The sequence below is a fragment of the Chlorocebus sabaeus genome, chromosome 15 (genome assembly GCF_047675955.1).
Source record: "Chlorocebus sabaeus isolate Y175 chromosome 15, mChlSab1.0.hap1, whole genome shotgun sequence".
NCBI classification, from domain to species: domain Eukaryota; kingdom Metazoa; phylum Chordata; class Mammalia; order Primates; family Cercopithecidae; genus Chlorocebus; species Chlorocebus sabaeus.
In genome coordinates, this window is record NC_132918.1 from 30,494,063 (window position 1) to 30,516,873 (window position 22,811).

At 36.0% G+C, this 22,811-nt stretch overlaps 1 protein-coding gene and 1 pseudogene across 2 annotated transcripts in view; both read right to left on the minus strand.

The window, feature by feature from the left end:
* Positions 1 to 777: 777 nt before the first annotated feature.
* Positions 778 to 2,219, minus strand: LOC103242033 (signal peptidase complex subunit 2 pseudogene; annotated as a pseudogene).
* Positions 2,220 to 2,228: 9 nt separating this feature from the next.
* SMC4 (structural maintenance of chromosomes 4) overlaps positions 2,229 to 22,811 on the minus strand; it is a 36,217-nt gene continuing 15,634 nt past the window's right edge. For both annotated transcript variants that reach the window (XM_008008542.3, XM_008008544.3), the window contains 15 exons: positions 22,074 to 22,238; positions 20,626 to 20,859; positions 18,731 to 18,916; positions 17,375 to 17,536; positions 14,961 to 15,186; positions 14,771 to 14,850; positions 13,527 to 13,679; positions 12,352 to 12,478; positions 8,400 to 8,589; positions 6,615 to 6,759; positions 6,153 to 6,326; positions 5,545 to 5,727; positions 4,576 to 4,808; positions 3,939 to 4,122; positions 2,229 to 3,500 (listed from right to left, as the gene is read on the minus strand). In XM_008008542.3, the coding sequence (XP_008006733.1) occupies positions 3,348 to 3,500; positions 3,939 to 4,122; positions 4,576 to 4,808; positions 5,545 to 5,727; positions 6,153 to 6,326; positions 6,615 to 6,759; positions 8,400 to 8,589; positions 12,352 to 12,478; positions 13,527 to 13,679; positions 14,771 to 14,850; positions 14,961 to 15,186; positions 17,375 to 17,536; positions 18,731 to 18,916; positions 20,626 to 20,859; positions 22,074 to 22,238 (2,595 nt within the window). In that variant the 3' untranslated portion in view covers positions 2,229 to 3,347. The remainder of the gene's footprint in view (positions 3,501 to 3,938; positions 4,123 to 4,575; positions 4,809 to 5,544; positions 5,728 to 6,152; positions 6,327 to 6,614; positions 6,760 to 8,399; positions 8,590 to 12,351; positions 12,479 to 13,526; positions 13,680 to 14,770; positions 14,851 to 14,960; positions 15,187 to 17,374; positions 17,537 to 18,730; positions 18,917 to 20,625; positions 20,860 to 22,073; positions 22,239 to 22,811) is intronic.

The window sequence follows — 22,811 nt, forward strand, 5'->3', positions numbered from 1 at the left end:
GCTATCACTCAACTTTAAAGAAGTAGGCCAAGATTAATGTTAATAAGAGTTTATAATCTATAAGAGAATAACTAAAAACATAAGTATATATACCATTTTAGATTTGACATTATTTTTTATCTTGCTAGTTTTTAGGAAGACTTCATTTTGTTAGGTATGCATATAGTTGAATATGAGTAACTGGTTCTTATACTGCTGTTTTGTATTTTTACCAGCAGGAAGATTGCAAAAGTTAATGTATATAAATCTTGAAATATTTCTAAAAGTATAACAAAATATATATTTTAATAAATACCTTTTGATATTTTATTTGCACTGTCTTAATGAGACTTCCAAACTCAGGAGTGGTAGCTATGGGATTTTCACATGGGTTCTGGGTACTTCTATTCTTTGAAATTTAGTACTGCAGGCTGGGTGTGGTGGCTCATGCCTGTAGTCCAGCACTTTGGGAGGCTGAGGCAGGCAGATCACTTGAGGCCAGGAGTTTGAGACCAGCTTGGCCAACATGGCAGAACCCCACTCTACCCAGAATACAAAAATTATCTGGGCACTGTGGTGTGCACCTGTAGTCCCAGCTACTCGTGGCTGAGGCACTTGAATTGCCTAAACCCATGAGGCGGGGTTGCAGTGAACCAAGATCTTGCCACAGCACTCCACCCTGGGTGATGGAGTGAAACTCTCAAAAAATCTGAGCTCTACTGCATTGGTTATGAAAACATAATAAAGTATTAAATTCTATTCTCCCACCAAATGAAAACACTTGAGATTATCATTATAGCATTTTAAACTTACTTTTCCCTTATATATTCTTTTTTTTTTTTTTTACTTTTCTTGAAAAAAATTTTAGAAAATGGCAGTTAATAAAAGGCACAAACAAATCAACAGGGACATACTAGTGGAAAACACAATATAAAACTAAAAGGTCATTGGCTTGTTTAACTGGTTAAAAGCACAAAATGTAACAGGCAGAAAGTCTGTTTCAAACAAATTAAAAAGCTATGTGTTTTTTAAATTCTCCCCAAATCAGATACACACACACCCACAAAAAGTGTGTGAAGGAAAGCTGTCATACACAAGAAGTTGTATCCTAAATTCTTCAAGGAAACATACTGAAATAGGAATTAACAGAGTCAGCAACAGATTAATAATTTTTAAAAATTGAGTCTTAAAATGCTACATGGCCCAAAGCTATACTATATAAAATACTGCTAGGTACAAAAGAAAATGTCTGTACAGCTTTTAGCGAAACTGCTTTCTCAGAAAAGCAAATTAAAATAATGCAATCAGCAGATCAAGGAGACTATAGACATCAGAGCTACAACTTCTCATTTCTGTGTCAGAAAATCCTATTTATCCAGAATAGACTAAAATTTCAGGACAAAACAGGGACTTAACATTTCTTACTTTACCCAGTTTAAGTTCTTTTTATCTCCCCCACCCCCCAAGCCAGTAATTCAGCAAGATCCAGCAGAAAGAGGGCTACTTTTAGAATTCGCTATTTTACTTTTCTTTCTATGGCGAGACTGTCATGGAGCCTGGATATTTCAGGCTCATATGCATCCATGACCAGTGTCCCACTGTGGTCAAAAAACTTAGCAATGGACTTGGTGAACTTGGCTTCCCGCTGCTGCTTTGTTCTCCCACTGATGAAGGTCGGCTTCAAGGTGTATTTGTCATCAAACCTTTTAAGACCGGAGGACAGCTGCCAAATATCAGGGTCCATTCCTGTAGGATCTTTCCTGTGGGCCATGAGAAAGATGCTCTTCTCCTTATATGAGGTATAAATGGCCAGAATCCCCATCACCACAAAATAGGATATGACGCACAAAGCCAAAACGGGTTTGGACTCTGGAAAGGGGTGCATACAATCCCAAAGCAAAGCCAGTATGGCAAAGAAACAGGAGACTGTACAGATGGTGAGGCGACCATCAATTAGACCAAAATTCTCCACATATTTCTATTTTTCCAGAAGTACTTTTTTGCCAGAATCATCCAGAGTTTTTCACAGCTGATCCATCCCACTTGTCACTTTTTACAGGCTTATCATCTATCTTCCACTTACCTAACAAGCCGCTACGGCCACTGCCTGTCCCGCAGTTGGAACCACCGCCAGCCCCACTATTGCCTCGGAGACTACTGCTTCTCCTGCCCTGTGCAGCTCCACCGCCATTTTGTCCACCTCTGCGTCTCCCCCTTATATATTCTTGATTTCCAATAAGTTACCATACTTGAATTTCAGATCTTGCTTTATTTAAAAGTCCATGCTAATAATGCGTTTACATTTTTACAGTTACATTATGATACAAACTGTTGGATTTTTTAAGTATGTAAAACAAAAGCCCACTGAAGAAACAATTAACTCTTTTAATTCCTTAGGATAAATACCCAGAAATTTAATAGCTAGGGCAGACTTCTAATTCAATACCAAAATTCCTTCCAAAAACCAAGTGGTTGCCAACTTATGTCCAGTAGCATTAAACATTCTTGAACCAATAGTATAAAAATACCCTGACAATTTTATAGGCAAACATTACTCAAGATATCTTACTAACCATTTATTACTAAAGTAATCCCCAAATACAGATGCTCCTCAACAGTGGGGCTACATCCTGGTAAACCTATCAAGTTGAAACTACCAAGTTGAAATGCATTTAGTACCCTGATAAATGTATCATAAAGTTAAAAATTTGTAAATGGAACCAGTGTAACTCAGGGGCCATCTTCATACTCATGAAGCAACTACAGTGGGGTATTTTTCAACTTACAAGATAGCCTAGGCTTGTTGAGACACTGTCTTAATTTACTGGCTCTCTTGTAATTAAGTCATAAATGGTCAAACATCAAATTCTAGAAAAGCATATATTTAAATTCTCATCACTATAATTCAAAATGACTGGTTTACAAAAATATGTTCCTAGTATTTGGGTAATAACTGTGGTGATTGTCTAAACTGGCAAGCTAAGTGGAATGCCTTAAAGAATATATCCAAGATTAGTTGGCAGATGTTTCCAGTGTAGGTAAATCAAAGGCCCACGAAGGTATGCTGAGCCTTGATAGCACAACCTAGTTCAGGACTTTGCCTCAACTAACATACTTCTTACTTTGGCAAGTTACTTGACCCTCCAGGTATCTAATTTTTCTCGATAGTCTGCTACTTACAAGATTGTCATATTTTTGTAATCTAGAAGCAATTATAGAGAATATTTTATTAGACTTAACTGCATAAAATAGAAACCAGTTTCATGGTCTAGTTTAAGGGGTATTTTATAAAACTCATAATCCTTTACAAATAGAAAAAAATCAGTAATACACTGAATCAACTTGAAGAATCTTCAGTATAAACAAGTTCAACAAAATCCCTTAGATGCAATTTCTTTTGGATTTACAGCAACACTTTTTGTTATGTTGTATGTCTTGTAAATTCCAATAAGTCTATCCGAAATCTCAAACATATTATTTCGAAGAGAAATTATTATGAACTGTGCATTTTTTGTCTGTTCCTAAAGAGAAAGAAAGAAAAGTCAAACATTAAGTAATAACAGGTAAATCACACAAACATGTAACCTCAAATATTTTTTGGAAAATAAACATTGCATTGATAACATGTAAAGGAATGATGGCAGGAATAATTCATAAAACAGTATCAGTGTGAAAGGAATTTGGTTATTTTGACTTCTAATGGAAAAGATCTAGGAAGATGACCTATGATTCTAGCTGTGATTCTGCTAATTTGCATTTTTAAATTTTATTTTATTCCTCCAAAATGGAAGTATTTGGTTCAAATAAAAAATAATTTGGTCTCCACTGATAGATACCAGAGGAGATGGGAGTTAGACAATAAAGAAACAGCTCAATAGTAAGAAATGAATAATTCCACGTGCAGTGTTTAGGATACCCCTAAAAGTTTCTGGAATGAAAATCCCGAAATGATTACTTACATATATATAAAATGCAACAATGGACACATTTTTAAAATCAAGGGCTGCATCAATCTCATCCATGAAGTAAAGGGGAGTGGGCTTGTAGTGGTGAAGAGCAAATACTAAAGCCAATGAACTAAGTGTTTTCTCTCCTCCTGAAAGGTTGAAGATCTTTTTCCAACTTTTCTTAGGTGGTCGAACACTGATGATTAAGAAAATCATAGTCAAATTACTTGTAAAGCTAAAGTTAAGACCTTATGATTTGTTTTCCATAATTGACTTCTACTCTCTTTCTCTTCGGAATCTGTAATTTGCTTTTCACAAATATGAACTCTTCTATTATTTTATAAAAACGTTATTGGAAGATGAATACATAGGAACACATACCAAAATTTTAAGATTTAAAGAGCAAGCTAAGTATACTTCTTGCTATTCTTTCTCCTTATCAAATACAGTTTCTCAATCCTGATGTTAAAAATGCTTTGAAAATTTAAGAAAAGATAAACTAGACAAATATTTTGTAAATACTGGCGGGCTGCTCCTGTAAACTGCAAGCATAAATAGCACGTAAGCAAATTAATATTTACTAGTAAATTGAGTTTGGAGAATATGCAGAAAAAGGTTAGCAGTGGGATTATAAACTCAGCATACACACCTGAACATGATTCCTTCAGAGAAAGGATCCAAGCTGTCTACAAGCTCCAGTTCAGCATCCCCTCCCAAAGTAAGCATTTGGTAATTTTCCTTTAATTTATTTGTTATTATATAAAAACCGGCCATAAATTCATTAAGCCTTTGTTTCCGAAGATCTTCATATGCCTGTCTAAAACTGTCTCTTTCATAAGTAATTTTGTCCAATTCTGCTACCCGTTGCAAATACAATTCTTCCTGTGAAAAGATTATGATAGGAAAAATCTATTCAGATAAATTTGATATAATTAGCACTGTTTTTTTTTGTTTTTTGAGACGGAGTCTCGCTCTGCCGCCCAGGCTGGAGTGCAGTGGTCGGATCTCAGCTCCCTGCAAGCTCCGCCTCCCGGGTTTATGCCATTCTCCTGCCTCAGCCTCCCGAGTAGCTGGGACTACAGGCGCCCGCCACGTCGCCCAGCTAGTTTTTTGTATTTTTTAGTAGAAACGGGGTTTCACCGTGTTAGCCAGGATGGTCTTGATCTCCTGACCTCGTGATCCGCTTGTTTCAGCCTCCCAAAGTGCTGGGATTACAGGCTTGAGCCACCGCACCCGGCCAATTAGCACTGTTAATCATTAGCACTGTTAATCATTATTTTGTTATGAGACGTAGTCTTGCCCTGACGCCCAGGCTGGACTGGAGTGCAATGACGCGATCTCGGCTCACTGCAACCTCCGCCTCCCAGGTTCAAGCGATTCTCCTGCCTCAGCCTCCCAAGTAGCTAGGATTACAGGCACGTGCCACCACGCCCGGCTACTTTTTTGTATCTTTAACAGAGATGGGGTTTCACTATGTTGGCCTCGCTGGTCTCAAATTCCTGATTTCGTGATCCACCCCGCCTGGTCGACAGCATTAATTATACAAAACTAAAGGTCAGAATTTAGGCTAAGGACTAAAAAGAATTCCAACTAGTATACATAAACAGTTCATTCATACCTTCTTTTTATACTCTGCAATAGCACCGAGGTTTGGTTTCATTTCATGACACCGGGCTTCCAAAAGTGCAATTTGATTTGTTATAGAATCTGGATTCTTGATTGCTTCAAGATCTTCTGGACTTAGAACTGAAATCTCTTCAATAGGATTATCTTCTATAGGATGCAATGATATTTTTGAAATCTAAAAGTTCAATTTAGGGGAGAGTTACAGAAAGCATAATATCACAATTCATTGTTTTAAAAAAATAGTATGACAAATTACACAGCTATGAAAACAGGAGTTGTGACTGATTTGTGTATCAATTATTTTTCAAAGGACTTTAAGAAAAATAGTTGTAACACTCGAAAGTGTTCATGTAATCTTTTCTTAAATGTCCAGATCAGCCTTAGGGTGAAAGGGTAGTTGTCTGATTCTAACCATTACTTAAGACTTTTCTGTCTATAACAATATGTCCCCATAAACCTGAGATGTGTCACAGAATTAAAATTCACAATGTAGCTCGCAAACAAAGTTTAAGAACCCCAACCCCCCAAAACAATCCTCCCCAAACCCACTTTTTTCATAAAGAATACGTTAAAAATTAAACTAAATGGTAACAATCTCACCTCTTTGTGCCAATATTTTATTTTAGAATTATGTTCAGCAATGTGACCATCTATTTGTTCAAGTTTCAACTTAATACTAAGTGCATCTTTTTGCAGAGCATGTTCATTTTCTTGAATAACTTTTAATTCTTGAAGCAGATTGCGATGTTCTTTCTGGATCTCTGGTAAGGATTCCTAAACACCGAAAAGAACTGCTAGATAGAATCTTCCCAAATACAGCCATCATTTTCACATTACAAAGATGAAGGAATTACTAATCTCTCCTTGCCCCTTCCATTTAAAAATAATATAAGCATTTAAATTCACAAATTACAGTATTCTCTTATTGTACAAATACAAATTGATAGTTATAAAACTTTAAATCTATGAGTGCTTACTACATTCTAGGCACTGTCACATATCCAGCTCTTTAAATTGGTTCCAGTATCATCCCATCTCCTCTTAATAGAAAGCAACTCTTACCTCTGCAGCATTTGTATTCTTTACGACCTCTGCTGCTTTGTCCTCAAGACTTTTCAGCTCTGCTGTTAGGTCATCCACCTCTTTCTCAGTATCTTTTATTTCTTTCTCTGTACGCAAGACAGAGTCTTGTGCCTTTTGAAGGTTTCTAAAGCAAAATGATGCATCAAAAATGCGGTAACATGATTTGTTGTTTCTGAAAACTTACTAAAGAACTTTTAATGAGATTTAGTGTGACATTTTTTGTATTCATAGATTTTTAAGTTTATGACTTTCTAAACCATCCTTAAATCGGTTTTTGTAGGTTTATACAAACACTCGTGGGATGAGTTGTATATTTTTAATTAAAAATATACAATATAAGCTGCTTGTATCATCTAACTTTAGATTGATGCAACACTGTCCATTAGATTATCAAATTCTGTCATTTTCTTGTCAGAGATTCTTAAATCTCTACACCCATAAAGTTGTACCTTCAAATACTTACCAGTTCAAGACAAGGCAACAAGTACTTCCAAAAAAGCAAGGCACCACTTCTCCCTTATTACCTCCTTATCTCTGAGCAAAACACTCTGGATTAATTTAACCAGATAATCAATATGCAATCAATTTGTTAGAATTTTTTCTAAAAACAGAAATGGCTATTTAAATTTCAATATTTTATATACATACCTAGCTTTTAGACATACTTCAATAAATACTCTAAACAAAATAAGGCCGGGCGCGGTGGCTCATGCTTGCAATCCCAGCACTTTGGGAGGCCGAGGCAGGTGGACCATGAGGTCAGGAGTTCAGGACCAGCCTGAGCAACATGGTGAAACCCTGTCTCTACTAAAAATACAAACATTAGCTGGGCCTGGTAGCGTGTACCTGTAATCCCAGCTACTTGGGAGGCTGAGGCAGGAGAATCGCTTGAACCTGGGAGGCGGAGGCTGCAGTGAGCTGAGATTGTGCCACTGCACTCCAGCCTGGATGGCAGAGCAAGACTGTCTCATAAATAAATAAATAAATACATAAATAAATGATCTAGAAGTAGATAAACCTTTTTTTTGTAAGGACAATGAAATCTTTTAGGTATTTACAAATTCAAGGTGGCTGGGTGCAGTGGCTCATGCCTGTAATCTCAGCACTTTGGGTGGCCAAGGCAAGAGGATTGCTTCAGCCCAGGAGTTCAAGACCTGCCTGGGAAACATGGCAAAACTCTGTCTCTACAAAAAAATACAAAAATTAGCTGAGTGTCGTGGTGCATTCCTGTAGTCCCAGCTACTTGGGAGGTTGAGGTGGGAGGATTGCCTGAGCCTGGGAGATTGAGGCTGCAGTGAGCCCTAACTGTGCCACTGCACTCCAATCTGGGCTACAGAGCAAGACTCTATATCAAAAAAATATATATATAAAATAAAATGTAAGTTACCAAGAAAATTTTGCTAAGTGATCCCATTTTTACCTCTTTTACTTATTGTTTTAATGCCTATATCTATTTAAATTAAGGACCAACTACTCCCTCCCCGAGACCAGAGAAACAAAACTGATTTCCATGCCCTCACAACTGGGGGGTTCGTCTACCTGTACTTTCCTATGGCATACCTGTTTACCAGCCTTTTTAATTGGCCATAGGATAAATGTTCATTATAGGTTTTTCCATCATGAAAGTCCTATTAGGTAATGTGTCAGACAGGTTCAATAAGTTAACAGTAAGAAAAACATTTTATGGAACATTACATAGTAACCCCCTTTCCAATGTGAAGGTGGGGAAAGGGAAAACAGGTTAGGGTAACATGCATACTCTACCTGTCAGCAGTCTTGATTGCTACTTGGGCTTTAGTAATAGCAGAAGCACATTCATCTAATTGCTTATTTATTTTATCAAGTTTGTCTTGTTGGGCCTTGAGTTTATGATTATTGATTTCTACAATGATATTGTGTAAGCGTTTAACCTCAGCTTCTACTTTACCAGCTTTCTCAGCCACAGCATCATATTCTGAAATTAAAAAATAAAGAACCTAATTTGTGTTTCTATGTTAATGAACATCATTTGTTAGAGGTACATTTCTTCAGTTGCTATGACTTAACGTGAGGCATTAAAACAAATTTTAGGCATATGGGAAAAAGCACCTTAAAAAAACGATTTCCTGTATCAAAACAAATGGTGTTATAAAAATATACAAGGTTAAACACTCTAAGCTGTACACACACCATTTCTTAATGGCTTCATGTTCTCGGCTTCTTTTAAGGTATCTTTACAACTTTTTCTTAGGGCATTTCCTTGACTACTGAATTCATAATGATTTTTAGCCTTAGATACACTATGTGCCTAACTCAATATTATCTTGCCCACAGTGAAGTAACTGTGGTTATTTTCTTCTGCTAACATAACTTCGCAGTTCTCCACATTAAAACAAAGTGGAGGATATAAGATGAATTAGCAATTCTTCCTGTGACAACGAAGAGTAAAAGTTAACATTTCCCAGATTCCCCTGTAGCTAGGGTTTAGACGTAATTTAGGTCAATTCAATCAAAAGTACTTGCATAATTTGGAAGGCATAAACAAACTGGACATGTTTCTTCTGGCAAGCAGTCTGGATTTTCTGTAATGAAGTTAGAGGTTCTGGTGTCCAGTCAATAGCTTTGTGAATATTAACAGGCAGTGGCACTGACTTTGATGGTATGGATTACAGTAGGTACAATGTACTGCTACTGTTGGCAGTTGTAGTGGCATCTTCCAAATTTGAGAGATTGCTTTCCAAATGTGGAGGAGGCAGTAGCTTCTCTGATAGTTCTGCAGAGCAGCTCTAGAAATTATTCTTGAAATGTTAAATCTAGAAACTCTCTTTAGACATCCCAGTGACTCTGTAAACAATGTATTACCCTGCCCCTCCCCCACCACACCCACTCACCACACATATCCTATTTATGCTAGCCGTACTGAATTCTGTTCTCCACACTTGAATCTGAATCACTATCCAATATAGGAAGAATGAAAAGGTAGCAAAAACATGGGAAATTCAGGCTATCAAGAATACTGAGATAACTGGTGGAGATTCCCATAAAGCTCCTATGGGTATATGGGTATTAGGCACAGGAGGAGGGAAGTAGGATTTGCTGAGACAAGGATTGGACAGATATAACTACTGCTTCCTTCGTCTTTGCTCTCCTGTTAGGCAGATGTTGGAATTTCAGGAGCTCCCAAATCTCTTAACTTCCTGCTTCTTTATCTTTTTGTACTACGTTATCAGATAATTCTTTAGCCTGATCTTTTAGCCCATCTATTAATTCCAGTATCTCTATTTCTCAAATATCTGAAATTACCATTTGGCTCTAAAAAACACAAAAACCCCCACTACTTTTTTGGGGCAGCTTATGGATGGCTCCTTACTTTTCTAAGAATATTAAACATACAATTTAAAAGTCCTACGTATTGCTAACACTAGTAATTACTTCTTTCAGGTCTAAGTTACATTTGTTGACAGGATTAACTTGTTCATAGTAATAATGTTCTTTGTGGCTGAAATTCTAATAGGCTGCCTGTGTGCTTGGCTCACTTGTAGGGTAGAGCACCAGTTGCTGTGGGAGCCATTAGCACCACTCATGATGATTGGGGGATACCTCAGGTATGCAGTTGGGAAGGCTTCTATCCCTCAATCTCCTTTCAAAAAGAAATTCTACAGAGCACTTTCTTGTTTTCAAGTACCTGCAGTGCATTTTTTAATACCTATAGCAGTATGTCTACTAGAATTAGAAAAGCTGTGGCACATACAGCCTATAATTCTGACATCACTATTCTATATTTAACTATTTATTTATTTATTTTTGAGACGAAGTCTCGCTCTATGGTTCAGGCTGGAGTGCAGTGGTGCGATCGCAGCTCACTGCAACCTCCACCTCCCAGGTTCAAGCCATTCTCCTGGTTCAGCTTGCCATGTACCTGGGATTATAAGCGTGTGCCACCACACCCGGCTTTTTTTTGTGTGTGTATTTTTAGAAGAGATGGGGTTTCACCATGTTGGCCAGGCTGGTCTCAAACTCCTGACCTCAAGTGATCTGCCTGCCTCGGCCTCCCCAAGTGTTGGGATTACAGGTGTGAGCCACCATGCACAGTCCAATTTATCTTAAATATAAAATGTTTGCACAGATTTAGATATAATAATTTACTGTAGCCTTTATTTAAAATACGAATATGTTCAAGAGTTGAAAAGAAAATATTTAATCTTAAAGATATGCTTGCATGAATGGGTCCTCCACATGAGATATTAACAGAGTCTCCTGATAATATACGGCATTTTTATGGCATTTCTATGAGAGATATATAGAGCTCCTAATAAAGTCAAGGATTCCTTTACAAATAAGTATGAAACACATATAGACTCTTGCAGTCTCTCCATGAAAATGTTGCCATTAATAAAACAGATACACATTTTGGCTTCTCAACTGACCGTTAGGTACCATCAGAGCCATTGTTATGGGTGCTTGTAGGGAAAGTGCAGTGTGGTTGAAGGCCCCAGAGGATCTGGGTTCCTCCGTCCTTTATTCCAGCCACAATGGCTTGTGTTCCCAGCATACTCCTGCTTCAGCCTTTGTATTTGCTCCTTTATGCTCTTCTTGGAATGCTTTTCTCTCAAACATACACAGGTTAGCACTCACACTTTCTTTGGGCCTCCACTTAAATATGTGCCATCTTACATGTGTGCTCCCTGGAAAGAGACTTTATTTTTGTTTACTGCTCTATCAATAGGACCTAAAACAAAGCCTGGTCAGTAGCAGGTACTATTTAAGTGAGGGCCTGAATATTAGAAATGCAGATACACACAGACACAGACACGCACACAAATTAATATGAGTACAAATGAACATTTGATATGCATTGTGGAAATGTGTCAACATTTAAAAATCTTTTTCTTTGGGAAGAAAATCCCCTCATTTTTGGAGCAGTTGGATAACTGCTCCAACTCCAGTCTCATTAGTTTTTTGGGATGGTTAATCGGTATTTGTCTTCCTTGGCTCACGAAGCAAACTAACAGGGATCCGTTTCAACAATAAAAATGAAGCTTGCTGTGTTTGCTGGAGTCACTAGCTAAGATTGTGTAAACTTGGAACGGGACTGTGGCATAATTCACCATCCCTTCTCTCAGTAAGATGCCCATCTATGTTTGATTGAAGCCAACATGGAAAGAGAAGCACAGCTGCTCAAGTGTGTGATCAGGGGATTTCAATTAAGGCTACAGAGCCAATTCTGCCTATAAATTCCTTTTCCTGCCTAAAGATTCTATTTTGGTAGAACATTTACATGTCTATATGTGCACAAGAAGTTATGAAAGAAAAAAATACAACTACACATTGTTGTTCTTTGAGTACATACCACTTATCCCTGTGTTATTTGAGTGATTTAGTTTTTCTAAATCTATAACCACTATCTTGAAGGGGTTTTGGAATGATTAGGGCCAAAGTATACAAAGTATGACATTAAAAACATGGGCTCAAAAATCAGACTATATCACCTATTCCTATACCACCACGTACTGTGTGACCTTAGGCAAATTACATATGTACACACACACACACACACCACTGTGCCTCAGTTTCCTTATCTGTCAAATGAGACTTAACAGCACTTACTTTATAACACCATAAAAGAGTGCAATGACTTGCATATACGTAGCTTCTATTATTATTCCACTGCTTCTTAAATATTGCAAGTTTTAAAAACCTGTTTTTGTTTTCAAAAAAGGTCTATCTTTAAACATACCTGTTTTGAAAGCACTAACGTTTTCTTCTAGCAATTTCTGCTTTTCTTTGTCAGGGGCTGTAGCAAGTACATTGGCTTCAAGTTCCTTAACTTGGACATTCAAATATTCTTCTTGCTCTATTAAACGCTACAAAAAAGTTTTAACATTTAAGGTCAATATTTTAACATTTGCTGTAAACGCTGTTAATTTTTAAAAAGGGCACTTAAAATCTTCAAGAAAAAGACACACATTAATAGGAAAAGGGAAGACATGCGCCATTGATATAAAAAATGAAAATGGCCAACAAAAACAAAATGTGTAAGGTCGTTATAAAGACAAGTTAAAATGCCACATTTCTGTTTACAAGATAGCAAACTTATTTAGACCACCCTAGTGTTCAAAGACTTGGAAAAATAATTATTTGAATATGCTGTTAGTAGTGCATAAATTATAACTTTTGAAAACAATTTGGCATTATGCAACAAATGCCTTAAACATTGTACACATATGGTCTAATACTTGTAATTTTTGAAATCTAAGGAAATAACTGAATGAATCAAGGTATACCTACAAGGATTTTTTTTTAACATAGCCATGTACATAATACAAAAAAAATGGTCAATTATGGTATAAACAAAATGCTCTAAAGCAATTAAAAACAAAGTACATTTATATTGGCTTTAGAAGAAAACCATATTTTATTAAGAAAAGTATGACATTAAAAAAACCATATGCACACTTTATATATACATATCTACCACATATATAAATATATTACATGCAAACTAGGTATTAGAAAAGTTGAAAGAACATGCGTCAAAATTGAAGGTGATCATCTGGGTATTTTCTGGAAACTTAAAATAATAAAAAAAGTGGGAGTGCATTGCTTTTTCATAATTAAAAAAAATTCCACTTTGAAAAGAATAAAAATAAAGGGCCATATCGTTGTTAAGGAAAGTAATGTTTCTACGGAGTACAAATGGAAAACCGGAATAGCTGTGGTTGGGGCAACATTGTGACAGGGCATTATCTATTAGTACTCAATGAAACAAAATCATCAAGAGTTACATCTGCCTATAGATCCTCTCTCCTCCCTCCCTTATATATTTTATAAATTGTAAGCAAATAGCAAAATGGTTCTGATAAATTCCTGCTGAATCCCAAATAGTTTCAGTACATACACACATGCACATACCTGGATGCTTGCAGTAAATTTTTCTAGCGTGTTCCTCATTTCTCGTTCACTATGCCGTAACTTAACTACTCTTTCTTCAAGTTGTACTTTCTGTTCTTGGATTTGCATTGCTTTTTTAGAGTCGTTTTGCAACTGTGATTCCATTTTGTTTACCTACAAAGAAAGTTTTAAAAGCTATTAAAAAAAGTTTTCTCTAAGAGCCATTTCAGATTGACAGAAAAGTCAACTTACGAAGAAAACTAAAACTTCTGTTGCCCAGGCTGGAGTGCAATGGTGCAGTCTTAGCTCACTGCAACCTCTGCCTCCTGGGTTCAAGTGATTCTCCTGCCTCAGCCTCCCGAATAGCTGGGACTACTGGTGTATGCCACCACACCCAGTTAATTTTTGTATTTTTAGTAGCGACGGGGTTTCACTATGTTGGCCAGGCCAGTCTTGAACTCCTGATCCGACCGCCTTGGCCTCCCAAAGTGCTGGGATTACAGGTGTGAGCCACCATGCCCGGTCTAAAACTTCTGATTTTAAAGACTAGAACAAAATCAAACCACCTGTTCCAATCCCAAGTTTAAAGTTCAGGAGATGGTCAAATAATTTCTTGATCAAATAATAAGATGGAAAGGTAACTAAGTGTTGTAAAGTCACCTATTACTTCAATGAAGGTACAGCATTCAAATACTTAAGTGGAAGGATAAACTCGTATTTTCAAAATATGGGAGGAAAAAATCAAAGCACAACACTTTGGGAAAAGGTATTCAGGCTATCTAAGAACATGTTTTTGAGAAGGATAAAAGTATAAAATATGAGAAAAGGTATTCAGGCTATCTAGGAACATGTTTTTGAGGAGGAAAAAAGTGTAAAATACTCTGAAGTAGAGATTTGCATCAAGAAGTCTTTGCTCTGCTTATAATTATTTTGAAATAAACACTTATGTAATATAGCAATAATGCAAAAAAACCCCCAGTAAGTTAAATGTAAAACAGAAATAATTATGTAAGTTATGGAATATCTGTATGATCCAAATGTACTAATTAAAAGATTTTGAGCATATAGTTTCTAATTAATAGTTTGTTTTCTAAAACTTTAAAGGGTTTTACATAAAAAACCCCTAGTCATTTACAGAAAATTCAGTCTATTAAAGTTTGAGTACACCGTACTTAAAATGGCCAAATTTTGTAGTATGTATGTACTTCAGTAAAGCTATTAAAAAAAAAAAAAAAAAGTCTGGCTACAATTTCAGATATGCTGACCTCTTCTTCAGAGATTTCAGTGACAAGTGAGGAACCCATTCTTCCTTTCATTACTTTACTTCCACCACCAGTCATTGTACCTGGAAAATAAGGGCAAGAAGTCAGTTTTAGATGTCTCCCCAACAAGATTAAAGTCAATGCTGGTAGAAAAAAAACAAAAACAAAAACAAAGAAACAAAAACACTATTACCTGACTGTTCTATGATTTGTCCCTGTAAAGTTACCACTCTCCACCTTCTATCTTTTTGATACGCTACTCTTGTGGCTTGATCCAAGTTATCAGCTACTAAGGTATCTCGCAAAGCAAAATAAAAAGCCTGGTGAATTTTCTCATCTTTTACTTTTACTAAATCAAATAAACGAGGAGTATTTTCAGGAGTTTGAATTTTGGTCATCTTTTTCGCCCATACAGCCATCTACAAGTGAAAAACAAACAAACAAACAAACACAGTAACAAAAAAGAAAACTCAGAAAAAAAACCCATAGGAATAAATTTAACAGAAGAAACAAGAATTGTACACAAAAGGTTATAAAATTAGACCTAAATAAATGGAAGACATCCCATGTTTGTGGATCTAAAGATTTAATATTGTTAAGATGGCAATACTATCTAAACTGATCTACAAATTCAATACAACCTGTATCAAAATCCCAGTTACTTCCTCGCCTTTTTTTTGTGGCAGTAATTGACCATCTGGATCTTAAAATTCATATATATAAATTCTGGGGACCCAAGAACAGTCAATATGATAAAGTACAAAATTACAGGACTCAGACTTCCTGATTTTAAAACTTATTACAATGCTGTAATAATCAAGACCAGCACAAGTAATAAAATTGAAAGCCCAGAGATAAACCTTTACATTAATGGCTGGGTGGTTTCAACAAGGATGCCAAGAAAATTCAATGCGGTAAAGAATCTTTTCAACAAATGGTGCTGGAATAACTGGATAGCTGCATGGAAAGAGCAGTTTGATCCCTACTCTATATCATGTGAAAAATTAACTCAAAATAGATTAAAACCTAAATATAAAGCTAAAACTACAGAACTCCTAGAAGAAAACAAAGGAGGTAAATCACCGTGACCTTGGATTAGGCAGTGTTTCTTGGGTATAATACCCAAAACACAAGCAACCAAAGGAAAAAAAGATATATTGTGCCTCAAAGGATACCATCAAGAAAGTGAAAATACAATCCAAGGAATGGGGTAAAATATCTGTAAATCATCTCACAAGAGATTTGTATTCAGAATAAAGAAATCCTACAATTCAACAGAGAAACCAAGTAAAAAACGGGCAAAGGATTTGAACAAACATTTCTCCAAGGAAGATAAAAAATGGCCAAGGATATAAAAGGACTTTTACTATCATAAGTCATCAGGAAAATCCTAATCAAAACCATGAGATCCCACTTCATATTCACTGAGATGACTATAATCAAAAAGATGTACCATAACAAGTGTTAACGAGGATGTAAAGAAACTGGAACCCTTACACATGCTTGTGGGAAATGGTACAGCCACTGTGGAAACAGTCTTGACAGTTCTTCAAAAAGTTAAACATAGAATTACCGTATGACCCAACGGTTCTACCCTAGGTATATACCCAAAAGAACTGAAAATACATGTTCATTCAAAAACTTGTACACAAACGTTCATAGCAGAAGTATTGCCAAAGCAGTCAGAAAGTGAAAACACAAGTGTCCATCAACTGACAAATGGTTATACAAAACGATGTAACAGATACCATTTGGCAATAAAAGGGAACGAAGTACTGATACATACTTCAACACAGATGAACCTGAAAACCTGCTAAGTAAATGTAGCTGTATAAGAAGGCCATATATCATATGATTCCATTTATATGTAGATAAATCTATAGAGACAAAAAAGTAATTAGTGTTTGGAGGAGGTGAAGGGGTATAGGGAGTGACTGTTACTGTCTATGGTGTTTCTTTCTGGAGTGATAAAAAATATCCTGGAATCAGACAGTGGTCATGGTGAACAACACTGTGAATATACTAATACCCACCAAACTGCATACTTTAAAATGATTTCTTTTTCTTTTTTTTTTTTTTGAGTCTCACTGTCACCCAGACTGGAGTGCAGCGGCACAATCTAGGTTCACTGCAACCTCTACCTCCCAGGTTTAGGCAATTCTCCTGCCTCAGCCTCCTGAGTAGCTGAGATTACAGGCGCTCACCACCATGCCTAGCTAATTTTTGTATTTTTAGTAGAGATGGGGTTTTGCCATGTTGGCCAGGCTGGTCTCAAACTCCTGACCTCGTGATCCACCTGCCTTGGTCTCCCAAAGTGCTGGGATTAAAGGCATAAGCCACCACAACCAGCCTAAAATGATAAATTTTATTGTAGATAAATTATTTCGATAAAGGTTTCCTTTTAACTCTGGAATGTACATTTCTTTAATGGAGGCACTGCAATATGTCAAACAAGTTTTTATAATCATATAACCTCAGAACATAAAATAATCCTCAAAACCCATCAGGTGTTCATTGAGTAACCATAAAGAAAAAGCTAGAATTCAAAATGAAAAAACATTTAGCACTTAAAAATTCTATTATAGGTAGGTTATTATGAATACCCACCTTATCTAAACCTATAAAGGTTGCAACTCCAATATTTTGTCTTTTAAGGAAGTTTACACATTCTTGGGCTGTATCAATAGAATCAACAACAATGTAGTCTAATGCATGACAACAGGATGATATAGCCACATCGTATTTTTCATCAATGGCTCCTAAGTCCCCCTAATAATTAAGAGTGGGGGGAAAAAAGAGTTAGGCAAAAAGCACAGGACCATTTCATTCAACAAGTTTTAAAAAGTTCTTTTAATTGAAAAACTTTATGTAGACATGGTTTTAAAGGGTACAAAAGGGTACACAACAAAATACAAAATATATAGTTTATGAATATGCAGCTTGAATTTCTAATGAGCAAGAAAGAACTGTTTTCATTTTATGAAAATGTGAAGCTATAAAACCTAAATGAACTATAAGCAAAACAACTCAGAAAATCTGAATTACTGAAAAGCATCTAAAATTATGTAAATCGTGATGAAACACATTTATCTGTTTATCTATTACACAGCTATCTCTAGCAGTATTCACTGGTTTGGGCTTTCCTTGAGAGCAAATGCATAGGATCAAATTGTTTATCCTCAAGAAAATCAGGTGGAAGTCCCCTGATACAAGATGTAGAAGCAATCACGTTGGGTAATGTTTCATTTGCCCTTTTAAATCACTTTGTTCCCTTCTCTGAAAGGCTGACTTAAGGACTGCATCAACTGGCTCCTTTGACTCTCCAGCTTCAGCCAATATGAGGTTTCAGTTAAGACTAGAGGGCAGGAAATAGGTGGGGTTAAGGTATCGATTTTCCCCATTTCCTCTGAACCACAACTCCCTTCCCTCGAGGCTCAGAAGCAGTAATGGCTATTGGTAGCCTTAGATTTTTAGATTATCCCTTGTTATATCCTTAAATGCTAGCCAAAACCTAAGTAAAATGGTGTGAAACCCCAAATATATCAACTTTTTAAAATTTTTTCATTTTTTAAAAAACGGAGTCTTGTTATATTGCCCAGGATGGACTTGAACTCCTAGGCTCAAGTGATCCTTCTGCCTCTGCCTCTCCAACAGCTGGGACTACAGGCACACGCCATTATGCCTGGGTAAATTCTTTCTTTTAAAAAAAGGATAAAATGGTTTTAAGTTTGTGTGCCATTACTAATATTTTTCTTGACAGGTATGAAATAACTATTTATCTAAAGCTAAATAAACAAGAAACTGTAAGGGCAAAATGTTTAAAAATAAATGTGCTTTAAAACAAAGAAAATGAATGTTATTTTATATACAGTGACACTTGAAATACAGTTATTTAAGGCAAAAAAATGCTACACTTTCTTAAAAACTAAAAGTAAAGCCATGCCCCCCCAAAATCTACCTTACCAATCTTCCATATATTCCTGGAATCCTGCCAGATTTTTTTTCTTGAATTATTGCATCAAGGACTTTCCCCCTACTTCGATTCATTGCTAATGAGCTCTTTGCTTCTTCAACTTTTTGGAAGAGATCATGAACCAAACTTTTAAAGTTTATTTCTTCTTGTGTAAGTTTTTGAAGTTCTTTTTCTTTCTAAAAGTGAAAATAAAATGAAATCCAGAAGCATTAACTCCTAAATATGATCAGTCATTGCACTGAATTAGTTGTAATTCTTCAATAACAAAGAAAAAAAAAGACCAACAATAAAAATGTGAACCAAAACTGAGCAGCTGTATGGCGATTGCTGGTTTGGTTGTGGCAAATATGTATGGGTTTAAAACGGGCATAAATTACTTGGGTCAATAAAAGAAAACATTAAGTGTAGTATTTTTCCAGGAGCAATTAGTTCATCCTGATAGAGAAAGTGTACCTGGAGCTGTGAAAATCCCAGTTTGACGCTACATAGTTATACGTAAGTGTGCCCTAATTCTTAAGCTCTGCCCTAATTAAAAGCAGACCCAGAAACAGGATCCAAGGTATGAATAACTGGGCAGGACTATGGTTATGCTGTGCTTTATTTTAGCTGAATGGGGCTGGGGGGTGCTGGAGAAAAAGCACACCTCTGAAACGAAGGGGAGAAAGAGGACTGGATAATTCTACTGCTATACAAAAATGCCAGGCTCCCAACAAGAGAGGAACCACACACATGCACACATAAATACAGCCTCTCAGTTTCTCAATCTCCAACTTAGCAGCAGCCATTTTTTGTAACTGGTATTCTCCTCCATCCACTAGATTTAAATTATGTATATTACTTACTGCACTGGCATAAAGTTTAAACCAGGTTACTGACATAATTCATCCCAAAATAAACGGATTCACCAGGAAGATAGAAGTAAGTCACTGGATCTAACTTAATTTACATTTAAATTCTCCCTAGTCATGAAATTCCCTGATGACCAAATAGTACGCATTTACTAAAATGAAAAAGACTCATATTTATTTTCAGTATAATTACACTTCAGTTTTTTTTTTTTTTTTGAGACAGTCTCGCTCTGTCGCCCAGGCTGGAGTGCAGTGGCCGGATCTCAGCTCACTGCAAGCTCCTCCTCCCGGGTTCCTGCCATTCTCCTGCCTCAGCCTCCCGAGTAGCTGGGACTACAGGCGCCCGCCACCTCGCCCGGCTAGGTTTTTGTATTTTTTTTAGTAGAGACGGGGTTTCACCGTGTTAGCCAGGATGGTCTTGATCTCCTGACCTCGTGATCCGCCTGTCACGGCCTTTTTTTTTAAATTTTTTTATTTTTTTTATTTTTTGACATCCTGCCTACTGAGGTTTTGGAGATCTTTGGAGATTTAAAGTTTATGAAATTCCTTAGACATCTAATTCACTCAAGGATAGGGGACAGGCACCGATGAGCTAAGCTACACATCTTGGTTAGTTTATAACATTTTGGAATGCCGGCAAAGAAACTACATCCATAAATTCAAAACCCAAAACACACTAAGATAGTTGTTCTATATTCATTATATAAATACATATACACTTAATGTTTTTTATTTATCCTTAAATAAATTGTCTATACTTAAGATTTAAAGAAACACAAACTTTCTTTTGTTTAAATTATTTCCACAGTGGGGTGGTGGTGGTGATTTACTGTATGATGCTTCTGGGGATAATACAGTTTCTTGATAGCACACATATGGAATACTGAAATGCTGACCTCATTCTTTTGAGATTATATAAAATGAAGAAAATTTATCTATCACTAATCACCTTAGATGCTGAGATTAAAAACAACAAAAATGTATAAAGCTAAAGGTGATGAATGATGTTCTGACGCAATAGAGAAGCAAAGATTTACCTCCTTTAATTCTTGTTCAGTTTGAGGGAGTTTTCCTTCTATATCTCTGATTGCAGCTTTCCTTTCTTTGAGAGTCTCAGAAGCTGCAATTAGAGCTTCCTTGGCCTTAGTTAATTGCGACACTGCAGTATTATGACAACTGAGATAGATATCAAGTTCTGACTGGGCTACATCCATCTTTGAACGTGCTTCATTTACCGATTTGCTGAAACCCATAAGTTCTTTCTCTCGACTCTGTTAAAATATGAGTTCATTAAATCTGGACAGATATTTACTATCAAACCTACACTGAAATGAAACCACACATTTTACATTCAATTTAAGAAAGGAAATTCTACAAGCACAGTATATAGAAATAAAAAATTCTCACAAGTGGACTAGATTCAATTTTTGCCTAGTTGTCAATATTCACTGTAGACAGTTTTTTCCCAACTGATTTCACAAGAGCTTTGTGAGGCAGATCATTATGCTGAGGAATAGACATTTGAGGCCTAGCTTTGTCATTAACATGGGGTTCGGGGCACATGAGTACTCAATATATATTAAATGAGCAAACAGTGAAAATCCACTAACCATAAAGTATCCCATCGTGAAAGCTACTGCATTATCTATTGACACTTTATCACACAGGTATTCTAACCTGTAAAGTTTTATAGTTTGACATTAGAACATGTCCATATTCCAAAGCAGACTCTATTAAGTCCATGACTTAATACAGTCAATTCAATTACCATTTTCCATTAACATATGTATTTAACATGCTTAGCATTGTCAAAAATGCTGTGGTACATATAAACAAAGATAATTTTATACTTACTCTTGGGGTAGATAGTACATATCAACGTGACAACTTCACGCTCTCGTTTTATTAATAAAGTGCTAAAATTACAGCTAACGTTTATTTTCTTTCTTGGTACTTTATATATATTTATTCTTTATTTTCACAAAGTAGATATAATTCTTTCTCATTTTAAGGAAGACGACTTGGAGACATAACAACCGGCACAAGAACACAGACAGTAAGTGACTGACCTAGGATTTGAAACAAGAGCCATAGCTTTTAACTATTACACAAGAGCTATAGAAGCAAAAAGAAAGGAGACATTAATCTGTGCTTAGTGTGGCTCCAGGTTCTACAGGTGGCAACAAAATATGATGATGATTCAACATGCCTAGAAGTGGCATATATAATAATCAAGGTACTGTATTTGACATCACACCTTCTGCTACTACTACAAATTCTCAGTTAACTTTTTAAAAAACAGGACAGCAGGAATTAAAAGAATAGTCATCTAAGTCTAGGTTGACTAGTTTTAGGAATGTTGGACATTAAAAGTCCAAACTTACCAGTTCATGTTTCATATTTTTGAAAAAATCATCTGTAAGTTAAAAAAAAAAAAAAAAAAAAAAAAGGCCACCAAAATAAACACTGATAAAACACATCTTACTTCTTTTTCTTTCTGAAGCCCTTGTGTTTCCTGTTTAAGGCTATCCATAACTTCCTTTAATTTTTTTTCTTCTTTCTCTTTTTCTTTCTCGAGGGCATTGTTTCTGGTTGTTGTTTCATTAATGACATTGTTACTCTTGGCAGGTATACTTTTGAATTCTTCAACCTGAGGTTATAAAACAAGTTATAGAAGTATACATCTTTATGCTACCCGATACTATCAATATTTGACTTATTTAAAGGCATTTCTCAGTTGTTTTCTTTATAATCAGAATTAAATTAGCTAACTTTAACAAGTATTTTCCCGACTGTTCACGTAATTTCTAGATTATTTCAATCTAACAGTAAAACTACTACAAACACCTGACTTCTTACGAAGGAAAATTCTCTCTGGCAGGGCCTTAGGTCTGTCATCCTTCTCTCCTGATTTCAGGTTGTAACTATTCTTCTTTAGCTATAAATACGCTCTGACTACAAGGAATTTTCTAAACTATCCTTCCTGGTATATCATAAGTTACCACAAATTATCTTTACCATCTTCCCCAATCCTAAAATCTTTCACTTTACTCTTCCAGAGTCATCATGTAGGGCTAATATTTTATTCCATTAACATATTCTGATAATAATCACTTATTCACGCAGTCTATGCCTAAAGACTAATGACTCTGTAACAGTTACACTTAAATAAGATTGTCAAGTCTTTGGGGTTACCCCCAAAGCCTTGTTATTTTGTTTACTC